The 21,184-nt window shown below is 40.0% G+C and overlaps 2 protein-coding genes across 11 annotated transcripts in view; both read right to left on the bottom strand.

Annotated features, from left to right (window-relative positions):
• Nucleotides 1-2,412: 2,412 nt before the first annotated feature.
• On the bottom strand, nt 2,413-4,794 carry BBS10 (Bardet-Biedl syndrome 10). Its single transcript, XM_052774306.1, has 2 exons — nt 4,599-4,794; nt 2,413-4,518 (listed from the first exon to the last, which is right to left on the bottom strand). The coding sequence occupies exons 1-2, from the start codon at nt 4,781-4,783 to the stop codon at nt 2,562-2,564; spliced, it is 2,142 nt and encodes a 713-aa protein (XP_052630266.1). The 5' UTR covers nt 4,784-4,794; the 3' UTR covers nt 2,413-2,561.
• Nucleotides 4,795-5,314: 520 nt separating this feature from the next.
• Nucleotides 5,315-21,184, bottom strand: part of OSBPL8 (oxysterol binding protein like 8) — a 95,976-nt gene continuing 80,106 nt past the window's right edge. For all 10 annotated transcript variants that reach the window (XM_052774297.1, XM_052774301.1, XM_052774299.1 and 7 more), the window contains 13 exons: nt 20,726-20,910; nt 19,862-19,943; nt 19,066-19,164; nt 18,520-18,616; nt 18,061-18,159; nt 16,505-16,602; nt 15,046-15,135; nt 14,328-14,464; nt 13,787-13,972; nt 10,541-10,628; nt 10,034-10,136; nt 9,327-9,432; nt 5,315-9,072 (listed from right to left, as the gene is read on the bottom strand). In XM_052774297.1, the coding sequence (XP_052630257.1) occupies nt 8,937-9,072; nt 9,327-9,432; nt 10,034-10,136; nt 10,541-10,628; nt 13,787-13,972; nt 14,328-14,464; nt 15,046-15,135; nt 16,505-16,602; nt 18,061-18,159; nt 18,520-18,616; nt 19,066-19,164; nt 19,862-19,943; nt 20,726-20,910 (1,506 nt within the window). In that variant the 3' untranslated portion in view covers nt 5,315-8,936. The remainder of the gene's footprint in view (nt 9,073-9,326; nt 9,433-10,033; nt 10,137-10,540; nt 10,629-13,786; nt 13,973-14,327; nt 14,465-15,045; nt 15,136-16,504; nt 16,603-18,060; nt 18,160-18,519; nt 18,617-19,065; nt 19,165-19,861; nt 19,944-20,725; nt 20,911-21,184) is intronic.

Here is a 21,184-nt window from a genome sequence, read left to right as displayed (position 1 = left end):
TCTGCTCTTCTCCCAAAAGACTAAGTTAATGCCTTTTTTTTTTTCCCTTGAGCTGGTGCACATCTTGTAATGCGCTTAGACTCCAGGACTGGAAACCAAACAGCCATGTCCTGAAGAAGCATCCACCCCAACAGTCCAGGACAGAGATATTCCTCTCCAAGGCAAAGGCATGCCATGTTCTCAGTTCTCTGCACAAAACAAGGAATCAGTAGTTCGAAAGGGAAAACTGATCATTTGCAAATTACAAAAAGACAGAGGAGTCAACAAAATACAGCACCTGAGTCAATGAGCCCTCAGGCTCAAGAGGTTTCACCAGAAACAGGTCAGAAAGAGAAGTTTTATATAATTGCCAATTTTAAATTCTCCCTTGTACCTCTGGCATACGAGTTTTGAGTAGCATAAAATTTTTGGACTTTCTTCTTCTCAACGGCAAGAATGACACAATTTAAAGGAAACAGCCAAAAGACCGTTCACATACCAAAATATTTTTGGTTTAACCTTTTTCAAGGAACTGCAGTAAACTTAAAAGTGTGCAGATGTGCAAAGGGTATAAAATAACATGAAACGATACAGTATTCTCTTTATTTTACCTGTATTTAGAGAGCACCTTGCTTCCGAATACAACAGCAGCTTCTGCAGACAACCCCCACAGCTGCCAGGCTTCACATGCTCTGCGCCGCAGTTGTTAAAAGACTACCACAAAGCAAATCATTAATCTTTAGCCAGCACGTTGGGTCAGCAGTTTGAAGAGAGTATGCAGAAACTTGTGCAACAGCAAAACTGTCTCGGCAGCTAATTACAACGTTAAAATACAGAACCCAAGTGCCTGCTGAAGTGCCAGTGCTGGTGGAAGGTCCCAAGTGGCGTCCAGACCATGCGGGCAAGCAGGGCACGCAGCTCCAAAACACCAGCTCTTCTACAAGGGAGGCTTCTCTTCGCTCGTACTGGACCTGTCACATTAAGCACCCACCGAAAGCATGTGGCAACAGCAAGAATGTGATTTTAATTTGGTCCCACCTCTGCACCCACCAAAAATGATTCTAAAAAAACGAATTACTGTCCGTAGTCCTTCATTAAAGAAATCACTCTACCGAACACCGAGTTTTGCTGGTTTTCATATGCAGATACCTGTAAGAATGTATTAGTCAGGGGAAAAAAAAATTATTACAACATTTCGTATTACCAAGAATATCACCAGAAAGTTGCAGTCAAACAAAGCATTGCTGCCAGAACGTCTGAAGAACTTTGGTAGATGAGACTCTTCTGAAGAAACTGAAAAAGGGAAAGCAACAGCATAAATTAATGGAGAAAAAAAAATACATCTGATTTCCAGTTGTAATCATCTCAGGTATCGCAGATAAATACGATTTGTGCTTATGATTTTAAATATCCTCACTAAATTTGATTTAATGGCAGATTAAAAAAAAACCCAGTTATTCCAAGTATTACGCAATACTGGCCATGGCACAAAGAGAACCAATGTGATACTGTTATCAGCTGCAGCTGTTCAGTTACTCAAAAAACTCTCTCACCAAACCAGAAGTTTTTAAGACACTGCAGAAAAGGAGGTATACTGACATCCAGGTGATACTGAGCTTAAAGCAAATTGTATTAGAGTGAAAATCCTGTGGGGAAAAAAAAGAATAAAAGAAAAAACAAGCAAGCAAACAACCCCCCCCCCCCAGAATAAAATCCCGAATGATCAGTGTCTGAACTGAAACACCGCCTCAGGTTTTTCACACAAAACTGCATTATGGCCTGTGTATGCTTTTCCCATGATTACACGGCCTTTTATAGTAGCAGCACAACTCAACCCAGGGTAATTAAAATTAAGTCGTACTAAGTGACGTCACATAAACTAATTTGCCAGAGCAAATGCCAGCCATGCACAATATGAAGTTATTCTTAATTCTACTAGTTTGACTGAAGTGAACTCCATGGAGGATAAAAATGCTGCATCTCCTATCCGATGAGAAATTCTTCACTGGGACATGCTGCAGTGGCCTACCACTGCCTACCCCAATGCTGAACAGGCTAACAACAGCTATGTTTTTCCCACTATATTCAAAACCACAATATATACAGAAATATTTTTATTTAATTCAGCCTATAATGAAAGCTAAAAAAACCCCCTTACTTATAACTTGCAAGCTCCGTGGCTCACGCCATACTGGCAACTTTTAACGTGCCAGGAAAACCAATCACTTCTAGCTTGCATAAATACTCAAAACCGCCAAACGAGGTAAAGTTCACCCTCGGCTAGAACGTACACAGGAGCCTCTGCATGAGGATAGAGATGGCACTGCGCATCTTCTGCAGTGGAAATCAGCTACGCTTTCTCACGTTTGAAACTTCACGTTTGTGCTGTTCAGACAGCACAACAGAGTTTTCCACAAATCTCCGCTGGTTAGCCTTCCTTTCCTTCTAAAAGAAAAGCAGCACATTAGGTCTCTGAGCCTAAAAAGGCATCTTTTAGTCTCTAGCACTGAATTTTGAGACACGCCCATTTGACAAGAAGACACAGGAAAACACATAATCAAAAACATTCTTTATTAACGATTTCAGAAGTCATCTTCTGAGTCATAATCCTCAATTTTTTTCAGTGGCCGCTTAATACCAATTATTAAATCTATGGAGAGAAGCTCTGTAGCACAATGAAGAACTGAAATGACTAACTGGTATTTGCAATACACCGATTCTAAGCCTTTTTCGTTCACAGGCAGTGGCTGATTTTTTCTGATTGCATTTACGGCTTTGAGATAGAATTTGGTAAAGCTGTTTTGTTCTGTTGTCCTGTACAAGGACCTGGGAATACTTAGCAAAGCATCAGCAACTACATTAGATACGAAAGTTACCTCTGACTGCTGAAACTGTTTTGCATAGTACCGAATATAATAATGTAGCAGGATTTCAAAGTAACCTCCTACTGGCAAAACTGATCCTGCTTCTATGAGGGAGTTGGAGTAATTCTGTGCAATACTTACACAACTGTTTTCATGCTTACATGGAACTATATTGCAACTTGTTTTCTCTAGGTCTTTGCCAACATCTAGGTGTTCACATGCAGTGACTGCATTAGCGTTGCGTGCGGCAAACACAGCAGTGTTGTAGTTCTTTTGACTGTCCACAAGTGAATCGCTTTTACAGCTCTCGTGCACGCCACTCGGCCGCTCGCCTTTCGCGTGCGGTTTCTGTACGCCTCCTGAAGAGCCAATTCCTTCAGTGGCAACGCTGAATTCTTTGGCGTGCGAGACGGGATTTGAGGGTATTTGCAAGTCTGTTTGCACACGTGCTGCATTTTCACTTCCCTGCAAACCAGGGTCTACAATCTGCGTCTCTGTTTCGTCCCTATGTGCCTTCAGCTGACGTTCAGAAACCCGATCACCGTTACAAGAAATATTTTCTATTACGAGTTGCTGCCGAGCAGCTGAAGGATGCCAGCTGCAGACCTCTGAGGCCTCATTCTGGCTTTCACCTTCTCCTCTGCATTCCTCCCTCTGATCGACCGTTTTAAATAGCTGCTGCAGCATCGTAAACGCTCCCTGTAAAGCAGCAGCGTGCTGCTCGTTAACGCTGTCGACCGGCCCACAGAGGAGGAGGCAGTGGGGCCGAAAGGCGCGCAGGCCGGTGAAGCCAATGTGAGCGCACCTCTTTGAGCCCAGCAGCAAGGGCCGGCAAAAGGTCGCGGCTGCGGCGTCGGCGATTTCTCCGTGCGCGTTATCGCCGAAAGGCGCGTAAGGCGCGACTCCCGTGATTTCACAGACGAGGGCCACTTCCTCCGACGATAAGCACTCCACCACAGACACGCCGTGTAACTTCGCGTAGTAGATAACGACCTCCTCTTGCTTCACGCTCGACAGCAGCAGCTTAACGTTGCCACTCCGCAAGCGCTTCATCAAGTCTTCCGTCCTCCTCGCCATCCAGCGCCGGGAGGCCTCGTACTGACCCTCGGAGCCGACCGCGAACTCGCCGCCGGGGGCCGAGAGCGGGGGCCGGAGGGGCTCGGTGACCAGCACGGCCCGCAGCTCCCCTCCCGCCGGGCAGTAGGCCGCGAAGTCCCTGCGGAGGACGAGCCCGGGCAGGACCCTGGAGCTCTCCACGGGGAGACCGGCCACGGCGGCGTGCAGCTCCGCGAAGCGGCGGCCGAGGAGGCGCAGCACCCGCGGGCGGGGGACGGCGGCGGCCCCCGGGTCGCAGCGGCGGCAGTACTCGCAGCAGAGCCGCGCCAGCCGCCGCCGCTCGCCCGGCCCCAGCCGTCCGCCCAGGTAGGCCTCCAGCAGCGCCTCCAGGCCTCCCGCCTCCGCCTGCCGCCCGGCCAGCACCGACAGAAGATGGCCGCGCAGGCCCCGCGCCACGGCCCGCTCCAGCACCCGCGCCTCGAAGGCCCGCAGCGCCCGCCGCAGGCCGCCGCCGGCCGCCGCCCGCAGGCCGTGCAGCAGACCGGCCAGCAGCAGCACGAAGGTCTTGGCGCCGTCCCCCGTCGCGGCGCGGTGGCTGCAGGCGCAGGCCGCCATCATCCTGCGGGCAGACGGGGGCGGTTAGGCGGAACGGCGGCCCGCCCGCCCCCACACCCCACACCCCCGCCTCCCCGCCGGTACCTGGCCGTCGGCGGCTCCAGGCTGAGCGCCTCCAGCAAGCACCGCCCGTCCCGCGTCAGCAGCGCCTGCCCGGTGGGCCGCACCAGCAGCGCCCGCCCGCCCCGCGGTCCCAGGGCTCCGCGCACGGCGCCCGCCAGCGCCGCCGCCTCCTGCGCCAGCCGGCCCGGCTGCGGCCCACACGCCATGGCGACCGCGGCGGGGAGCTGAGGGCGGGAAGGCCGGCGCATGCGCGGCGGGAGGGCGGGAGCGCCCGCCTCAGGGAGGGCGCGGAGCCGGGAGCGGCGGGAGGGAGACCCGGGGGGGGACGGACAGCGGGACACGGAGCCCAGCGACGCGGCTCGGCCCGATCGCGGCGGGGGGGGGACGACACGGCCCGCTGCCGCCGCCCGGTCGGAGCCGAAGGGCCTTGCTCCACAGAGGGCGGGCGTGTGGCCGCCCGGGGCTGAGGGGCCGTAGGGGGAAAGGGCTGCCGCCTCCTGGGATCGACCCCCAGAAATCCAGCCAGAAGAGCGAGTCGTTTAACGTGTTTTAATAGTTGATTTTTTTTTTCTTTTTTTCCCCTCCTCCCCCAGAGCCTGACTCAGCAGGAAAGTTAGTTTTCAAACACGAAAGCCCTCACGAAAGGTCGGATGTTACATATGGCACACGCTTGACAAATCTTCTTTACGTGTCTCGGAACAGCAAGAATCCCATCAAGAAGGCACTGTTTACAATACTTGAATATCTGCGAGATTTTCTGTGATTTGAGGATACCGCTTGAAATAACAATAATCAAAACTTACAGATGTACAGAATCCTTGTTATACGTTATTTACACAAACAGTGGTGAAGTAACAGCCTTTAAGAAACTATAACAAACACTGAATCCAAAGTCGGTTTCATAAACACCGGTCCAGCAAAAAATAAAATTGCCAAAGGCACAGGAGGGCAGCGAACAACAAACGAACAAGGGAAGAAACCACCATCACTACATTTCATGGGACAACCTTTTAAATAATTTATGAGATTTAATTGCAGGGGGAGTGGGGGGGAACAACTGGGCTATACCCTCATTAAGTAATGTCAACTATTTAAGAGGAATCAACATGTGAAATGCAAGAAACATCATCTACTGCTGACACTGATACTTGCTACGTTTCACATGGCATATTTACTTTTTCTTAGGTCACCTGTACCTTAACTAGGCAATCTGTACCTAAATGGCAAATTAAAGGCTTAGAGTGCACTTGAAAAAAACCAAACAAACCCAAAACAACAAAACCACATGGCAACAAATTCTGAAAAATATTTCCTGTACAAGAAAAAAAAAACCCTAAAACAAGATTTGTAAATCCAATGTGAAAACAAGTGCTGTTTTAAACTTCTAGTAGGAGGCCACAGCCCTCAAACATCTGCAAACTGTACAATCAATTTTTATAACTATGCGCAGAGCTCAGTCTTAAGTATGTAACATTCAAGATCAGCTACACATCATGGTTAAATAGGACAATGGTGATGCACTAAAGAACAGGCTTCATACATGCCTGTGACCAGCTGTACTGTAAAAAATAGGCAAGAAATGTCTTTGTTCTATTCACATGAGGGAACATCATACCAAACCCAGCAAAATAGGAATTACTAGGTTTTCGATGTGCTTTTCAGAATTTAAGTTATCTAATCATACAGGCAAGCGGAAGTCTGCAATTTTACTTTTCAAAAAGTTTCATCATATATCCTTTACCTTCCTGGATCATCACTAAAACCAGAATTAAACTCTAAAAAATACGCTGAAAAGGAAAATAAGCACAGGCATTATGTCTGGCTCTGTTCAAGTCTACTTATCTTGAGCTGAGCAAGAATTTCAGATACAGAGTATCTGTTTAGTCTGACATTATCCAACACTGCACTGCCAGCCAGCTGGCTGGGTCAAATCCACAGTTCCTACCATGCAGTCCGTGTAAAAATACACGCAGACTGTTATTAACTGATCTAGAATAGAAGAGATTAAAAAAAAAAATCAACACGAAAGGGCAGAAGGACATTTCTATTTACAAGAGAGATAAAAGCTTGTAACTATCAGTCAAAAGTTTTAGCACCACAAATTTAGCAGAGTATTATTTTAGGGGGTTGAAGTTATTGCCCAAATTCTCATTTCCTCTTTTATTACTCTTACGCACAGAGTATGATTAAAGGCTTGTAGATCTTAAGACAGGTGAAGCTTTGACATCTGAACGCAATAATGAATGGCCAAAATCCAGGCTGAGAACATTAAATTAATGCTATAATATTCTGCTTTCTTTATGCCATTTTATACATGGCTAGCAACTTCAGTTTCTGTTTAGGGACTTAACTTATATTTTGGTGGTTTTTTTTGTTGTGGTTTGTTTTTGGGGTTTTTTTGTTTTGTTTTTTGGTGGTTGTTTTTTTTTTTTTTTTTTTTTTTTTTTTACAGAGGGACTTTCTACATTCACAAATTTTACCTCATCAGCTGTAGATATAATAGAAGTCCACCCAAGTTTGGTCTTGCCCACGTATACAAGATCCCTCTGGTTAAGGTGCCACATTCCAAAAAACAATTCAAGACCAAACTATGCTAATATGAAGCTGTAACAAATAAGCTGAAGTTGACTGCTTAAGCAATAAACTTCTACGTAGCTGAGGCCCAAAGAAAGGTAAAGGTAAAAGAGAAGGGGAGTTGTGCGAAGGTGTCAGCCACAGGAATATACGAGCTAGACTGATAAAAACCACGTAAATAGTATTTTCACTAAACACCGGTGAGACTGACACAGAACAGAAAGGTAGATCACCTGGAGAGTCAGGGAGGCTGGCCAAGGCAGAGGGATAACCGGGCTGTGGCAAAGCACCAAATGTGACCTTTGAACTGTTCCACTGCCCGTGATGGATTTGATTTCTGAGGGGATCCTCTGAAAACAAACTTGGCTGCCCTTTGCATTGTGCCGCTCACCCTCCTGTTGTCTCATCTGGGTTACAGAGAGTACCTTTACAATACTACAGCTCCTTTTTGACTTGGCGCGCTTGACGGGTATAAGGAATTCACCAGATAAACACTGGCACTAAATTTTTTTGCTGGAATTTTACAAGTTTATACATGCATATATTTCTTCAAATAAAAATGTTAGACACCCTGGTTTTAAATTGAAACTTAAGCTTCACATTAATTCGTATGGCTACAGCATAATGAATAGGTGCATCCGTGTGTTCTGTTAGGTAGTATATACTGCAGTAAGGAGGAATTTAACGAAGACTTAGGGTTTCACTCTCATTTGTCTCGATATGTGTGGTGTTAGCCATCCTACAATTTCTGAAGACCTTCCCCTTGTAAACACACAGGTTTTCATTTGCAAGTGAACTTATGACCGTGCCCAAATTCTGTTCTACATCGTCTGCCTTTTGGGAGGTTCAACTCAAGCTACATACTAAGCGCTCGTTTGCATCTTCACATTTTGTTTCAAAAATAAGAAAGAGTCCTGGCATCAGCAGTCTGCCTCCTTACTGTGACGTGGCCATACACAAATGTAAATTCAAAGCTGTAGATTTATCAAGACTTGCAAACATACCATAAATCCTTGACATAAGCAATTCACGAGAGAGAGGGGACTAAGACAGTACCTTCCCAGGTGCTGTACTGTTAAAAAATGTGCTCCATACAGGAGATGCAGGAATGTTTTTATGAAGAATCTGAAGTTTTAAAACTATAAAAATAAAACAGCTGGCTTACAAGCCACTATAGTAATTCAGGATAAAAAACCCTCATACTTCCGAAACAAATCAAGGACATTGCATTGCAGAATTCCCAAAGACTTCAGCTTTTTACCTGCCAGTTCCTAACACTCATGATCTTTGTATAATAATGTATTTGTTTGACCTTAAACTAAAGTTTACTTCCAAACACCCAATGCCATTTACAAAAACTGTTGGCTACTTCAAAAGTTCCTTTGCTACAAAAACGGTAAGTTTAAATGTAACAAAGTATGCTTGTTTATCATTCTACCATAACTAGAATCACATCCTACCTACAGGGTCTGACCTCTGAATTTTTAACTTCATCTATTCTGTGGTGAAGATTCATCAGTACAGCATATGACATAATATAAAACACAAGGCTGATGTCGTATGTCTGCGAGACAGAGGCACACACCAGGAGCAAGAGCGTACTGGCACTTACACAATTCTTACTTCAACTGGGTAGATGGGAGTATGACTCTGAACCATGGACGCTGAGGCAAAGTTCTGTAAGTTGTTGCTACAGGGCTCTTTTAGATAATATTGCATCATTTAAAGTCCCAACTTAAAATATGGTCCCCAGTAACAGTTCAGAAAGGCCCTTGTTCACATTTCCTATTTGAACAAGAAATTAATGATAAGCTGTAGCAGAACCACGAGTAAAATGAAGACATAGTGCTTAAACTGCAAGAAATGGTAGTCCACAGGTGGTGAATTAGACGTGACTCTATTTCGTAGAGCCATAATGTCCCTGTAAGAAAGAAAATATTATCTTGTAAATTACAATCTAGACAATTTGACATTTTCTAGTATGTTACAGCTCCCTACAGAAGACAGTTTTTGAGGAAAATTATGAAACATCAATGAGCAATCAGTATTTGGGATGAAGGGTAGTTTAAAGACATCAAGGCTTTAAAGCAGAAGGATACATACCAGCCTCCAAGGAAAAAAAGCTAGAAAATTAATATTCTCTAAACCATTTTAAAGCATTTTATTTAGTACTACCTCTTAATGTCTTCTTGTGTTTCCTTTATAGATTCAATGGCACTCTGCAGTTCACCAAGGTCTGCCCCTTTTTTCCTTATTCTAGTATTATGCTTCAAAAGTTGCGCTAGAAAGATACAAAAAGCCAGATGTAATTCACAGAAGTGACTGCCAAGTCAAAAAGGAACGAAGTACTAATGACAAACTAAATCAGCTGCAAAAATAAGGAGAAAGTTTTCTAACTAAGCTTCTACTGAAAACTAAAGCTTTATTTCAGAGTCACCTATAGCACAGAAGGACAGCAAGTTAAGCGCTTCAAATATCTTGAAACACTCACTGTATTGTTTAATTTTTGCAAGCATTATCAACAACAAAAATCTGCCTTCCAGCAACATACTGACCTACAAATTAATTAATCTTGTTTTAAGAAAGAAAAGAGTTTAAAAACATGTTTTTTACCCCAGATACTAAATATGTGCAGCACTTAAACCTACCTACACTACATACTGATGTTTAAAAGTACAGGAAAGTTTGCAATTAAAACCACGAGCCATTCTGCTCCTTTTTGTTTTTCCAGAATGCGCTTCATGTTGGACAGAACTGTGATCTAAAACATGCATTATTTCATAATACAAACATTGAGATAAGAAGAATATGTGTGACTACAGAACTCTGTTTCACTGTCAAATAAATTTATTATTTCTGTATGCAAATGTATCTTTTCCTACCTTCACTCCCAGAGGAGTCCTGGTTATCAGGCTCTGGGGATGAGAAACCACACTCTCCTTTCTTCTGACCAGCTGGCTTTCGTTTGATTTTTGGAACACTAACCTACAATTGATAAACTTACGAATTATTTCCAGAGAACCAGAACTGTAGCAAAGCAGCACATTCTAATAGTAATAGTTAAAAGCACAATATCTAATAGAAGTCCAAGTTAAAATTTTTAAAGTATAAGCAGTCTAAAATTTGTCCATCTTCCCATTTAAGGGAAAATACACATTAAAATGTTGAGTTCCAGTTTGCATATTTTATATTCCTATCCAATCAAGTCATCTCTACCTCTTAGGAAGCAACACAGAAGTGAAAGACTATGGACTGGGTAAATTTACATTTTTGTAGGATAACAATTGTATTTCCTATTGCTCCCAATGCTTTGATGACCTTTATACACATAACGCAACATATACAAGTCCCTGGACCTTCCTGCGTGTGCTAACAGAACTGGAACATACCATTGGTGTCCGATGTCGAACTTTTGTTTGGATGGTGCCATCTTTTTCAAATTGGATCATATCATTCAAAGGGTCCCATGGTCTAGTACTAGACAAAGTGAATATAATTGATCAATACCGCAGCAATTTAAATAAGAACTATTTTCCTGCTCAGAAACTACTCGGAATGAACGGGTTAAAGCACTCTCTCCCCATACAGATGTCAGACATGGAATAAGTGATCTTATCTTCCACCTACAGCCCAGTCCTAACCTGAAGGGCCAAGAGAGCCAAAAAATAAATTTCACAGCCAGGTGAAACCCTCAGCCAGCTGGTAGGAGTACAAACTATTGTATTAACCAACAATATCATTAAGAATTTATCTGGCTAGTGATTAGTATTTGTCAAACTTGGAGAGGTTTTCTGCCTACTGTACAGCTATTATTTTAGAACTACAGGGAATTAAAGAATTTTTAAAAGTATTATTATTTTGGACTGCTTTTTGTTTTTTTCTTTTAAAAGATGCCTAGGAAGGAGAGGTTAAGAATCAGTTACCTCAAAACCTGCCTTCATCCCAAAGTGGCTAATGGTAATTAAGAGTGGTTTAAAGAGGCACTAATGAGCTATACAAAGTTTTCTTGTTCTGATTTTTTTTTAAGAGTGCTTTTCCAAGTACAGGTTGATATAGAATTAAAAAAAAAAAAAAAAAGCAAAAGACACATAGCTCACTGGAGAACAACAAGCAGCCAAAGGCAAAGACCAACATCCCCCCTGATTACAGCCTTCTCAGGATAGAAACTGCAAGTGAGCTGCATGAAGACTGTTCTGATGCACAGCTTTACTGAGAGTAGATTAAGCATGGATTTCCTTTCATCTCCTGTATGCCTTTTAAAACATTTGTAGCTGTTTCAGATGTTGTGAACATAGATCTGCATTTACATCTTAGCTTAACCTGACTTGAATTAAATGTCATCTAAGGTAACTGGGTAAGAACTAGGCATTGGTCTCCCAAAGGTCTCTTGTATCTGTAATCCAGATGCCTAAATCCATAATCCAGATACCTTAACAAATGCCACAGCTCACTGAACATATCTTTCATGGTAAGCATAAAAGACTGCTACATGGACCAGGTAGTGAGCCAGCATTATATGCGTAAAAGGAGACAGAAGTTTCTTCCAGGGACTGCTGACAGTGCAGACTGCTTTCTAGCACATTTCCGTGGTCCATCCTTGAACCACATGGCTTCAAGGAGACAAGAAATAATGCAGATTAACATGACAGACTATCCCCTGCAGCTTTAAGACCTAAACAGATTTGAAGCACAGTACTTTTCCTGACAGTTTTACACAGGGTTCAACAGTATGGGCAGTCAGAGTTCAGCTGGACTATTCACAACTCTTCCAACAAGCAAGAAGCATCAACAGCACTAGAAGGTTCAAACCAAGAGAGGGTGTTTCACAGAACTTTTAGTCTAGTTGGGGAATTCCCTGCTGCAGGATGTTTTGGGCGGTAAAAGTCTGCACAGACTTAAGAGGAAACCAAGGAAATACATGGAAAAGAAATCTATTGGGAGTTGCTAAATACACAGAATCCCTATTTTGTTCCAGGAAACCTCTGAGTTGCAAATTTGCTGGAGACGTGAAGAGCACTCAGGATGCTTGTACTCTTCCCTATACGTACACTTAGGCCCCTGCCCCAATATTGCCATTCTTGTACATAAAGGTGAAGGGTTCCCAGGTTTAGCCATGGGAATATACTTCCAGCATCAATGGCTTCAGAATTACTTAACTCAGAGTATATTATCTTTGGATATTTTACATTTACAATCCTTGCAATATTATAAAAGGGTATTGTAAAAGAATCAGGAGAACGTGGGTGGTCTGTGAAAACCATCAGTAGCAAAGAGCTCAGCTCCAGGCTGACTCTTGCAAGAGTTGGTGAGAACACAGAATGCACCCCAGCAGTTAGAGATGCAGCTGCATCTTCATCTCTGATACAGATCATCACACAAAGAGCTTCACAGACACTCATGTGCGCAGGGCATATTTGACAACTGAGCTACGAGGTCCCAGCATTAACCACTGCTGTAAACCTGTTACTCTCAGAGTTATTCTAACATAGAACAAATTAAACAGCTCAGTTCAATTAAGCACAGGCCTTTCTGATTTTCAGTTGATACGCCCATGTGTACCATATTTTCCAGTCTGGGAAAATCTGTGTAGCTGCTCTGGTCAGTCACAGGGGCGGGGTGGGGGGGGCAGGGAAGAAGCACAATGCATCCCAAAGTGCCATGCCCAAGGAACTCTAGAACATAGCACAAATTTGTCGAGGCACATAACCATAAAGAAAAAAAAGAAAAAAGAAAAAAGAAAAAAGAAAAAAGAGAAAAAAAAGAAAAAAAGGAAAAAAAGAGAAAAAAAGGAAAAAAAGGAAAAAAAGGAAAAAAAGGAAAAAAAGGAAAAAAAGGAAAAAAGGAAAAAAAGGAAAAAAAGGAAAAAAGGAAAAAAGGAAAAAAGGAAAAAAGGAAAAAAGGAAAAAAAGGAAAAAAAGGAAAAAAAGGAAAAAAAGGAAAAAGGAAAAAGGAAAAAAAGGAAAAAAAGGAAAAAAAGAAAAAAGAAAAAAGAAAAAAGAAAAAAGAAAAAAGAAAAAAGAAAAAAGAAAAAAGAAAAAAGAAAAAAGAAAAAAGAAAAAAGAAAAAAGAAAAAAGAAAAAAGAAAAAAGAAAAAAGAAAAAAGAAAAAAGAAAAAAGAAAAAAGAAAAAAGAAAAAAGAGAAAAGAAAAAAGAGAAAAAAAAGAAAAAAGAGAAAAAAAGAAAAAAAAGAAAAAAAAGAAAAAAAAGAAAAAAAAGAAAAAAAAGAAAAAAAAGAAAAAAAAGAAAAAAAAAAAAAAGAAAAAAAAGAAAAAAAAGAAAAAAAAGAAAAAAAAGAAAAAAAAGAAAAAAAAGAAAAAAAAGAAAAAAAAGAAAAAAAAGAAAAAGCCCATTGCAATGGTTACATGAAACATGGTTTCCTGCATTAGCAAGCACTGCCTTTTCAACACGACATATTAACATCCTCTCTTTGGTGAAAGGCCTACCAGGTTGAGCTAAAAAATTATGCATTTTAATGAAAATGTATGAACAGGAATATTAAGTAGCACTGCACATATCATGAGTTTGAACTCAGCTATATATCTGAATTCTTTTCCTCCTGAAACCACAGCAAGAGGCTCAGTGACGCTACGAGGCATTTAACAAACAGTTTTTGTTACAAGCACTGCAGGACTCACTCAGCATATTTGTAGTGCCATTCTCCTGAGACTGAGTCCTGATCGAACAGTTTGCACATCCACTCTTCACCCTTAAGTTTCCTTTCTTTGGCACTCTTTCTCTGAGCTTCTTCCAGAACATATTTCTCTTGAGTAGCTTCTGTTTGGTCTTTGTTATTTATTGCTCTTGTCACTTGTTGCCAAAGCCTGACAAACGAGCAATATAGAGAGTTACAATCTGATTGACAGAAATAATTGCAAACATTTCCTTAATTATAGGCTAAGTAACCCCTAACAGGGTATTACCATGTTGTAATATATGTTTTTTCTACATTTCCATCAAGAATCTCCATGACTGTAAGGTTTGTAAATAACGACCTTGTATTTAACAGTGTTGCTTTCTTGTTTTACAGGTGAGTACCAGCAAACATGGGAAGGAAAGAAACCATATTTTGTTCCTAATTTGTTCCATGTTCAAACCATAAAATTTGTTCATAATTTGGAGAAGATGATGAGTTTTATTTTTTCAAAATAATGATATATGGTTCTAAAGTGAACTTACTTCTCTGACTCAAATTCATCTTGCTCTTCAAACTTCACTGTATATCTAGGTAATCTACGCTGCTTGATATCAGATGTCGGATTCCAGAATGTCTCTGAAACATCTGTCTTCTTGTCACTAATAGTAACTTCACTGTCCTGTAACATATATAATTCAGTTACCTTAATTGTAATAATCTCAGAGAGTGCCAAAATAACACAAAAGGGAGGAATAAGCAATTTTTTTTGTAACAAGAATTTCTTTTCTTTTGGATGCACGTAGTTAAGAATAATTAGATATGCTAACTTTAAAATTCAATTTCTGCACGCTGTGCTAGTTCTAACTTGGAACAGAGATGCAATGGAACCATTACCACGGCCAAAACCCAGCGGTGCCAGTGTCATCTCACCAGAACTGAAACAATTATAAACATTTCATGCTGGTGCCATAACAATTCTTTATAGTACTAACACATATGCTAAAAACATTTCACAAGCTGAAATGTATTTTCTTCATGAACTACTCAAATACACACAACTTTTCCACCTTTTAACAGTTGCAAATAACACTATGCTGATTCTATACTCTCTAGAGAACTAACGATAAAGAGATACGTTCTATAAAAGCGGTACTCAATCAACTCTTTTTTTTTTTAAACTTCAGTCTTTTTTGTAACTAAGTGCTATTTTCACCTCAGCTGTCAGCCAGCATTTTTAAAATATCATCACTCACTACTTACCCAGTGACCCTCCAAAATAGCCAGAACTTCTTTGCCAAGCTTGATTTTCCCTGATATTTGGTTAACACTGTCATTGTTACCCAAAAAAGGCTGCAAAACAAAAAGAAATACTTTAATGTTTATTTTAATAGCAAATTATTTTTGCATTTATGTTTAGTGTTAAGGAAAAAAGTGCATTTACGAAATGTGAAGGAAACAGCCCTGATGGCTTTTAGTATTATAACTTCTGCCTCTTTAATCCCCAAAACAAGTCTAAAACACAGTAAATTGTTCTCTCATGCTGTATTTTCTTAAAAGATTTGCTGAGCAAAAGCATTGTTGAAGAAAAGTGGAAAAAACCCCATAAAATAATGCAGAAAACAGTGACACTGATATCTTGGAGGACATGGTAATTTGCTACACTAATTTCACCACTTTGCCAAAGACCATTTGTTACTAGAGATTAACTCTTGCAGAAGCAACAACAAAAATGATTGCCAGGGATTTTCTTTGGCCTTTTTGACACGCTGCACATGTATCCTGTGGGCTGATGAGGCAAAATATCGATTAACACAGCCTCCTAACTTTTATGTTTCCCCTCTAATTTCAACCAAATACAGTTTCCCTCTCCACGTCCACATTTCTTAACAACTATTTGTTCAGCTTTAAATTAGTTTCTGCCTCAAAGATGGCAAATGTATTTTTCAGAAGTGCAAGTCATCTATAAGTAGTTTAGAAACCTTTGTTTAGCTTTTGCGAGTGGGGAGGTGCTCCTACAGCATGCACAGCTGCCAAAAATAGTCCATGTAAACTGTTGCTTAGCACTGGACATTAGGCTGATGTAAATGTTAGCCAAAGCCTTTGCATCATCTTTATTCAAGGTGTCATGAGCAACTTAAATTTACCTACGATGGAAGAGGGGAACCTGGGTCTGAGTTCTCCTCCAAGAGCTCTCCAGTTTAAAAAGACCCTGACTATTTTTAGAGAACTAAAAATCAACAAAGTATATTAACAACACCACACAAAATACCTGAACCACTGATCAGATCACTAAACAATTCCCCTGTTCTTACACCTTCCTAGACATACACTGTTGCTACTGCTGGAGATAAGACAGACCATTGCTTTTCCACCACTAGAGCTGTTCTTAAGATTCATACAACTAGCAATACGTTTGCATCTCTTATCACTAGAGATGAAGACAGAACTGTAAGTTTCAGTCAAAACCTTTGGACCCAGAAGAATACATTAAGAAAAGAGATGACAATGTAGTTCCCTTTTTTTTTTTTAAAAATAATCACTATTTGCTAGATACACGTAGCTGCATATGTAGCAATTGAAATTAAAATCCCTGCTTCCAAAAAGACAAAAAGACAATTCCATATTAAATCAGATCATATCTAAGGAGTGACCTGTTTATTTATTTAAATTATCATTATGCTCATTCTCCTTCTTGTGCCCACTCACAGCATTTACTAACCTTGAGTTTGAATTCAATTGTTGCACTGTAGCCGGTTTTCTCACAGGTGATGTTGACTGTTCCCCCAAGCTCTAAGGTCATTGTGCCATAAAGAATTCCTGCAGGAGAACACAGCTAAAATGAATGTTTATAACTGAACAAGACAAAACCCCTAAGTTCTTTGGGCACAATTCCTAGAGTAAACATGTCTGTGCCAGAAGAAAAATCATCTTTTCAGATGACCTTTCCTACTGATAAGCATGATCTTTCTGCCAAATAAGATAACCGAAACAGAAATAAAAAGACCTAAGTCAACTACAGGTAAGCAGGAAAAATTGTGTATTAAGACATATCTTTGGCAGCATACGCTGCTGCCTCTAGCAAGGGCGGTATTTAGTCTTATTGGAGATGATTGGAGGAGGGAAGCTTTTGAGGTTAAGACAGGAAAATAACTCTATGACAAAGAGAGCAAAGAAAAACTTAACTTGAACAGAAGCAGTATGTACAGTCAGACCGCAGGGGAAGACAATCATGGACAAGCAATATAAGACAACACTGATCACCTCCCTGAAGATTTTTGGAAGCACAAGAGTGACAATGCTAAGTACACTTTCTTTCCCACCATTACTGTCTTTCCCCCTGCAATCCAGCTTTTGAAACACTGAATATATTTTACATACAGTGGATGCATGTGCAAATATGTTTTTTTCACCATGCACATTCTCCGTCCCTGCGTATTTTTCTACCTTTCTATCAGGTTTATTAGTCACACCAGTTCTTCTTCCTGTTTGACTTGAATGTATGTATATGTTATGTGCTTTTTAATTGTTAAGTATTATTTTTGTCACCAAAGCCATAAAAAAAAAAATCCAACAGAATATTAAAAACACCCACGAACAATGGAAAGAGAAGAGTCTACCAAACTAATGTCAAATTACCTAATTCTGCTAATTGATTTTCATACATCTCAAGTGAAGGAAAATATTATAGTTGCTGACTGTAAGGCTTCCGAAAGAGAATTGTGGCAGAGAATATATGGGTAGATAAACCTAAGTAAGTAGCAGTTTAAAAATCAGCAGTTCTACAGTGTACTACTACCGACCTTCCAGAAAGCTTTACAAATTACTGACTGGCTTCCCACAGTGAAACTAAAGACAAATGCTCACAATTTACACTCAAGTCACACAGTGAAGTGTAGATACTACATTGCCTTTTATGTTTACAGGAGGAAAATACTGGAAGAGCTCAAAACTGTTCTTTAAAAAAAAAAAATACAACCCAAACAGTACATTGCTGCCATGTAATGACAGATAGCTATATATATATGCTGTTACTATTTATGAAAAAAAAAAAAAAAAAAATCTTTTTCTGTGCCAAAACGTAGATCATTGCTTAAACAACAGATGTATTTTCCTCGTGATAAAATATGTGGAAGCCTAGAGCCACCAATGTTGCCAATGTTCAGAACACTCTTCTTGGATGACAAGTTCGAATCCAACACACTATACTATTTAGAATAATGAACTATTTAGAATAATAAACTTCTGTTATGATAGAGAATGAAAAAAACCCACTACCTTTACAATGAGCATATGGCATTGTCATTACATAATCTTCTCCCCTATTTAGGAACGTCAGCCGTCCTTCTCCATCTAGTATGGCAGATAATGAATTCCCTGAAATTCAAAGACAGAAAATCACATTTCTCACCCTGCAAGACAACAGTCAACATTTCCTGTTAAATGAGCAATAAAATTAAGAACATCAGTATATTTAGCATTGCAATCTATCCTCTCTAGTGAAGCCACTATAATACACAGCATCTCCAATTAAAAATTAAAATAGAATCCAATATAGAATCCAAAAGTAGAAATTAAAATTCCAAAGACCAGTAGCAATAACTTTGTAAGGAAAGGGTAATACAATCATCAAACCCCTGATTCTTCTAACAGCCTTCTTTCATCCACAAAACACAGCTCATTTGCACCAATTTTACACTCCTCAATAAAGGTACAACCAAAAAACCCATTATTTACCATAGAATTTTGATTTGGCCAGAATGCTACCACTAAGGCAAAAACCATCCTTGCGGTTGCTAACATAGAAGGCAGATATTGGAGGATGATGCGATACCTGTTGAAAAAAACCACATATTTGAAAAAAAACCAAACCAAAACAACAAAAACCCCCATGCAACATAGTATAAACCTTGAGCTAATAATGACAGAATGCAAAATTCAAGCTGCACATAATAGAATACAGTTAATATATGTGAAATGAGACTATAATCTTTAGAGATAAAGATCAAGAAAACACTTACTGAATTTCAAGAGTTAAGAAAATTAGCACCTGACTTTTTCCTGGAGGAAGAGCAAACAGAAAAGCTGGAAACACCTTTCTGTCTCTCTAGGAAGACACACTTAAGAGAGACATCTGTAAAAAAACTATGCTCACCAGGAGAGCTTTTAGGATACTATTCATACATTTAAATACATTTTCTGAAACTACCATATTGTTTGGCTAGCACGAAAATGCAGCACATTTATTTTTCTTAAAAATATTTGACCGGTTATTGCAGCTACCTGTTCTGCAATGTAGAAAGTCTTGCTATTCGTCCTTGGATGAATCCACATGCAGCGGAAAGTCTCACCAAGTATAGGATTGTACGGCTTTTTTAGTCCCTAAACAGAAATAGAACAGAGAGTAACCATACAATGCAGGTACAGAACCCATGAAATACTTTATCAGTCTTTCACTGAAGATAAGACACAAAAAAAATATGATCTAATTTATATGCTAAAGTACATTGTACTTGATTTCATCATTTGAATATTATGCTCAGTTACTCTGCTCTTCATTCTAAAGAAATCGGCATAGATATACTAAATCTGCTAAACTATTCCAGGCTACACATAAGGACAAACAGAATATAAGATTTTTTTGCAGGAGAATTATTACAGACCTTTTGTCTGAAGTTTAGTAGTAAGTACTTTCTTCTTTCAATACTGTTTCCCACCAACATGACTATAAAAAGTATTTAGTGCAAAGATAAAGTGAAGTAGTGGAAATATTATTCCTCTAACTGCCGCATGTTATCACTGGAGAATGGTAAACATAGAACTGGCTCAACTTTATCACAAAATGTTTAGTTCAACTTCTACTCCAATGGAAAAAAACAATTGAATATAGTCTATTTTAAGCATGGCTAGGGACCAAAAAGGTCCATGATGCATTTGTGTAAATAACAAAAACTTAACCTTGCTTTTAAAAAATGCATAGTGATATAATTCAAAAAGAAAACTTACTCCAGCACATCCCTAAGCCCTCAAACTAGATGCAATGACTAAAGTAAAGACAAAATAGTATGTGAGAGGACACCTTTGGCTTTTTGTAGAATCCCGACAAATACCACTTCACTACTTTTTTCATGCGGTTGTAAGCATTCTCTTCAAGGGCAGCTCTATGAAACAAACAGAACTCACAGATCAAATATCAGTATAGTTTCAGTTATAACACGCTATCAGTCGCTGTGATATATCTTGAATCTAGGAGCTGACTAAAACAAAGGTCTTGTGACTTGCAGTAATGTAAAACTTTCAGCCCGATCGCATCAAATTCAAAGTTTTCAAATAATTGTCTGAAAACGCTAATCAAACAAAAAATCAGAAATTGTATTTCCATGATTGAGTCTGTTCTTTGTAACATTAAATCCTGTTCCACCCCCACTGAAGTTCTTCCATTTATAAGATACTACTTTAGAGAACCGGCCTACCCACGTACAGAACTCAGAGTTGAATAATATTTCAATTTACAGTCTTTAATTTATTAGCTACATTTGAGCAGGCAACTATAAATCTGAATGGAACTTAACACTGTATTAAAAAGGTTAACTGGTACTGTTTTACCATTTTAAATATACCTCTTAGAGAAAAAAAATTAAACTAATTTTGAGAAGTCTTCTAACCAGTCTCCAAAAGCTAAACCAGAAATGTCTGCAACACATTTGCTATTAAATTACCAAGAGGGGCCAGACTTCAAGATGTACCGTAGGAGCTCTCAGGCAGTTAGCTTTCAGAAAACAAGGATATCTGCTGAATGATACATTGTCAGACAAACATTCAAACTCTAAGCAGTCTATGACACTGTTTAAGTAGAGAGGATCAAACTTTTCAGTATACACCATTACCCCAGTTTAGTTTAAAAAAATGAAAAGAATGAAAACCAGAGACAGGATTGACTCACTCAGACAGAAAGTCTGCATGGTAGTAGTAATCAGACAGCTTGTCCAGGAAAGAACGAGGTTCCAAGATAAACGTAGGCAGTACAACCTTGGACAAGTCCATTCCTGGCCGGACTTGCTTCAACAGTGTCCAGATCAGACTTTTGTTTTCTTCTGACACTACTTCTGTCTGAGCAGCCTCCCCTGCCTAGGATGAACAAGAAACTGCTTACAGAAAGGAGAAAGAAAATAATCCTCCAGAAGACAGGTCAACACATTCCAAGGATGAGATTGGAAAACGGATACTTAAAATGAACAACTCAGAGAAGCTGAAGCAACTATGGAAGAAAAATCAAGTTTCTCTAAATACACTTATGATACATCTTTAATGAAGTATGATAGATGTACTATTCGGCATTAAAAAACGCATTTGTTTTCATCAGCCCTAAACCAGAAAAATTTGAGGTTGAATTTTGCTCAGA

This window comes from Harpia harpyja, chromosome 23, assembly GCF_026419915.1.
Source record: "Harpia harpyja isolate bHarHar1 chromosome 23, bHarHar1 primary haplotype, whole genome shotgun sequence".
Classification (NCBI taxonomy): domain Eukaryota; kingdom Metazoa; phylum Chordata; class Aves; order Accipitriformes; family Accipitridae; genus Harpia; species Harpia harpyja.
Note: the sequence above shows the minus strand (reverse complement) of the source record. Positions and strands in the feature narration are given on the sequence as shown.

Excerpts from the sequence above, each read along its gene's own strand:
- BBS10 (XM_052774306.1), bottom strand. The coding sequence starts at position 4,783 with ATGGCGTGTGGGCCGCAGCCGGGCCGGCTGGCGCAGGAGGCGGCGGCG. Across the intron at positions 4,519-4,598 it reads CTGGAGCCGCCGACGGCCAG|GATGATGGCGGCCTGCGCCT; the intron begins GTACCGGCGGGG and ends GTCTGCCCGCAG.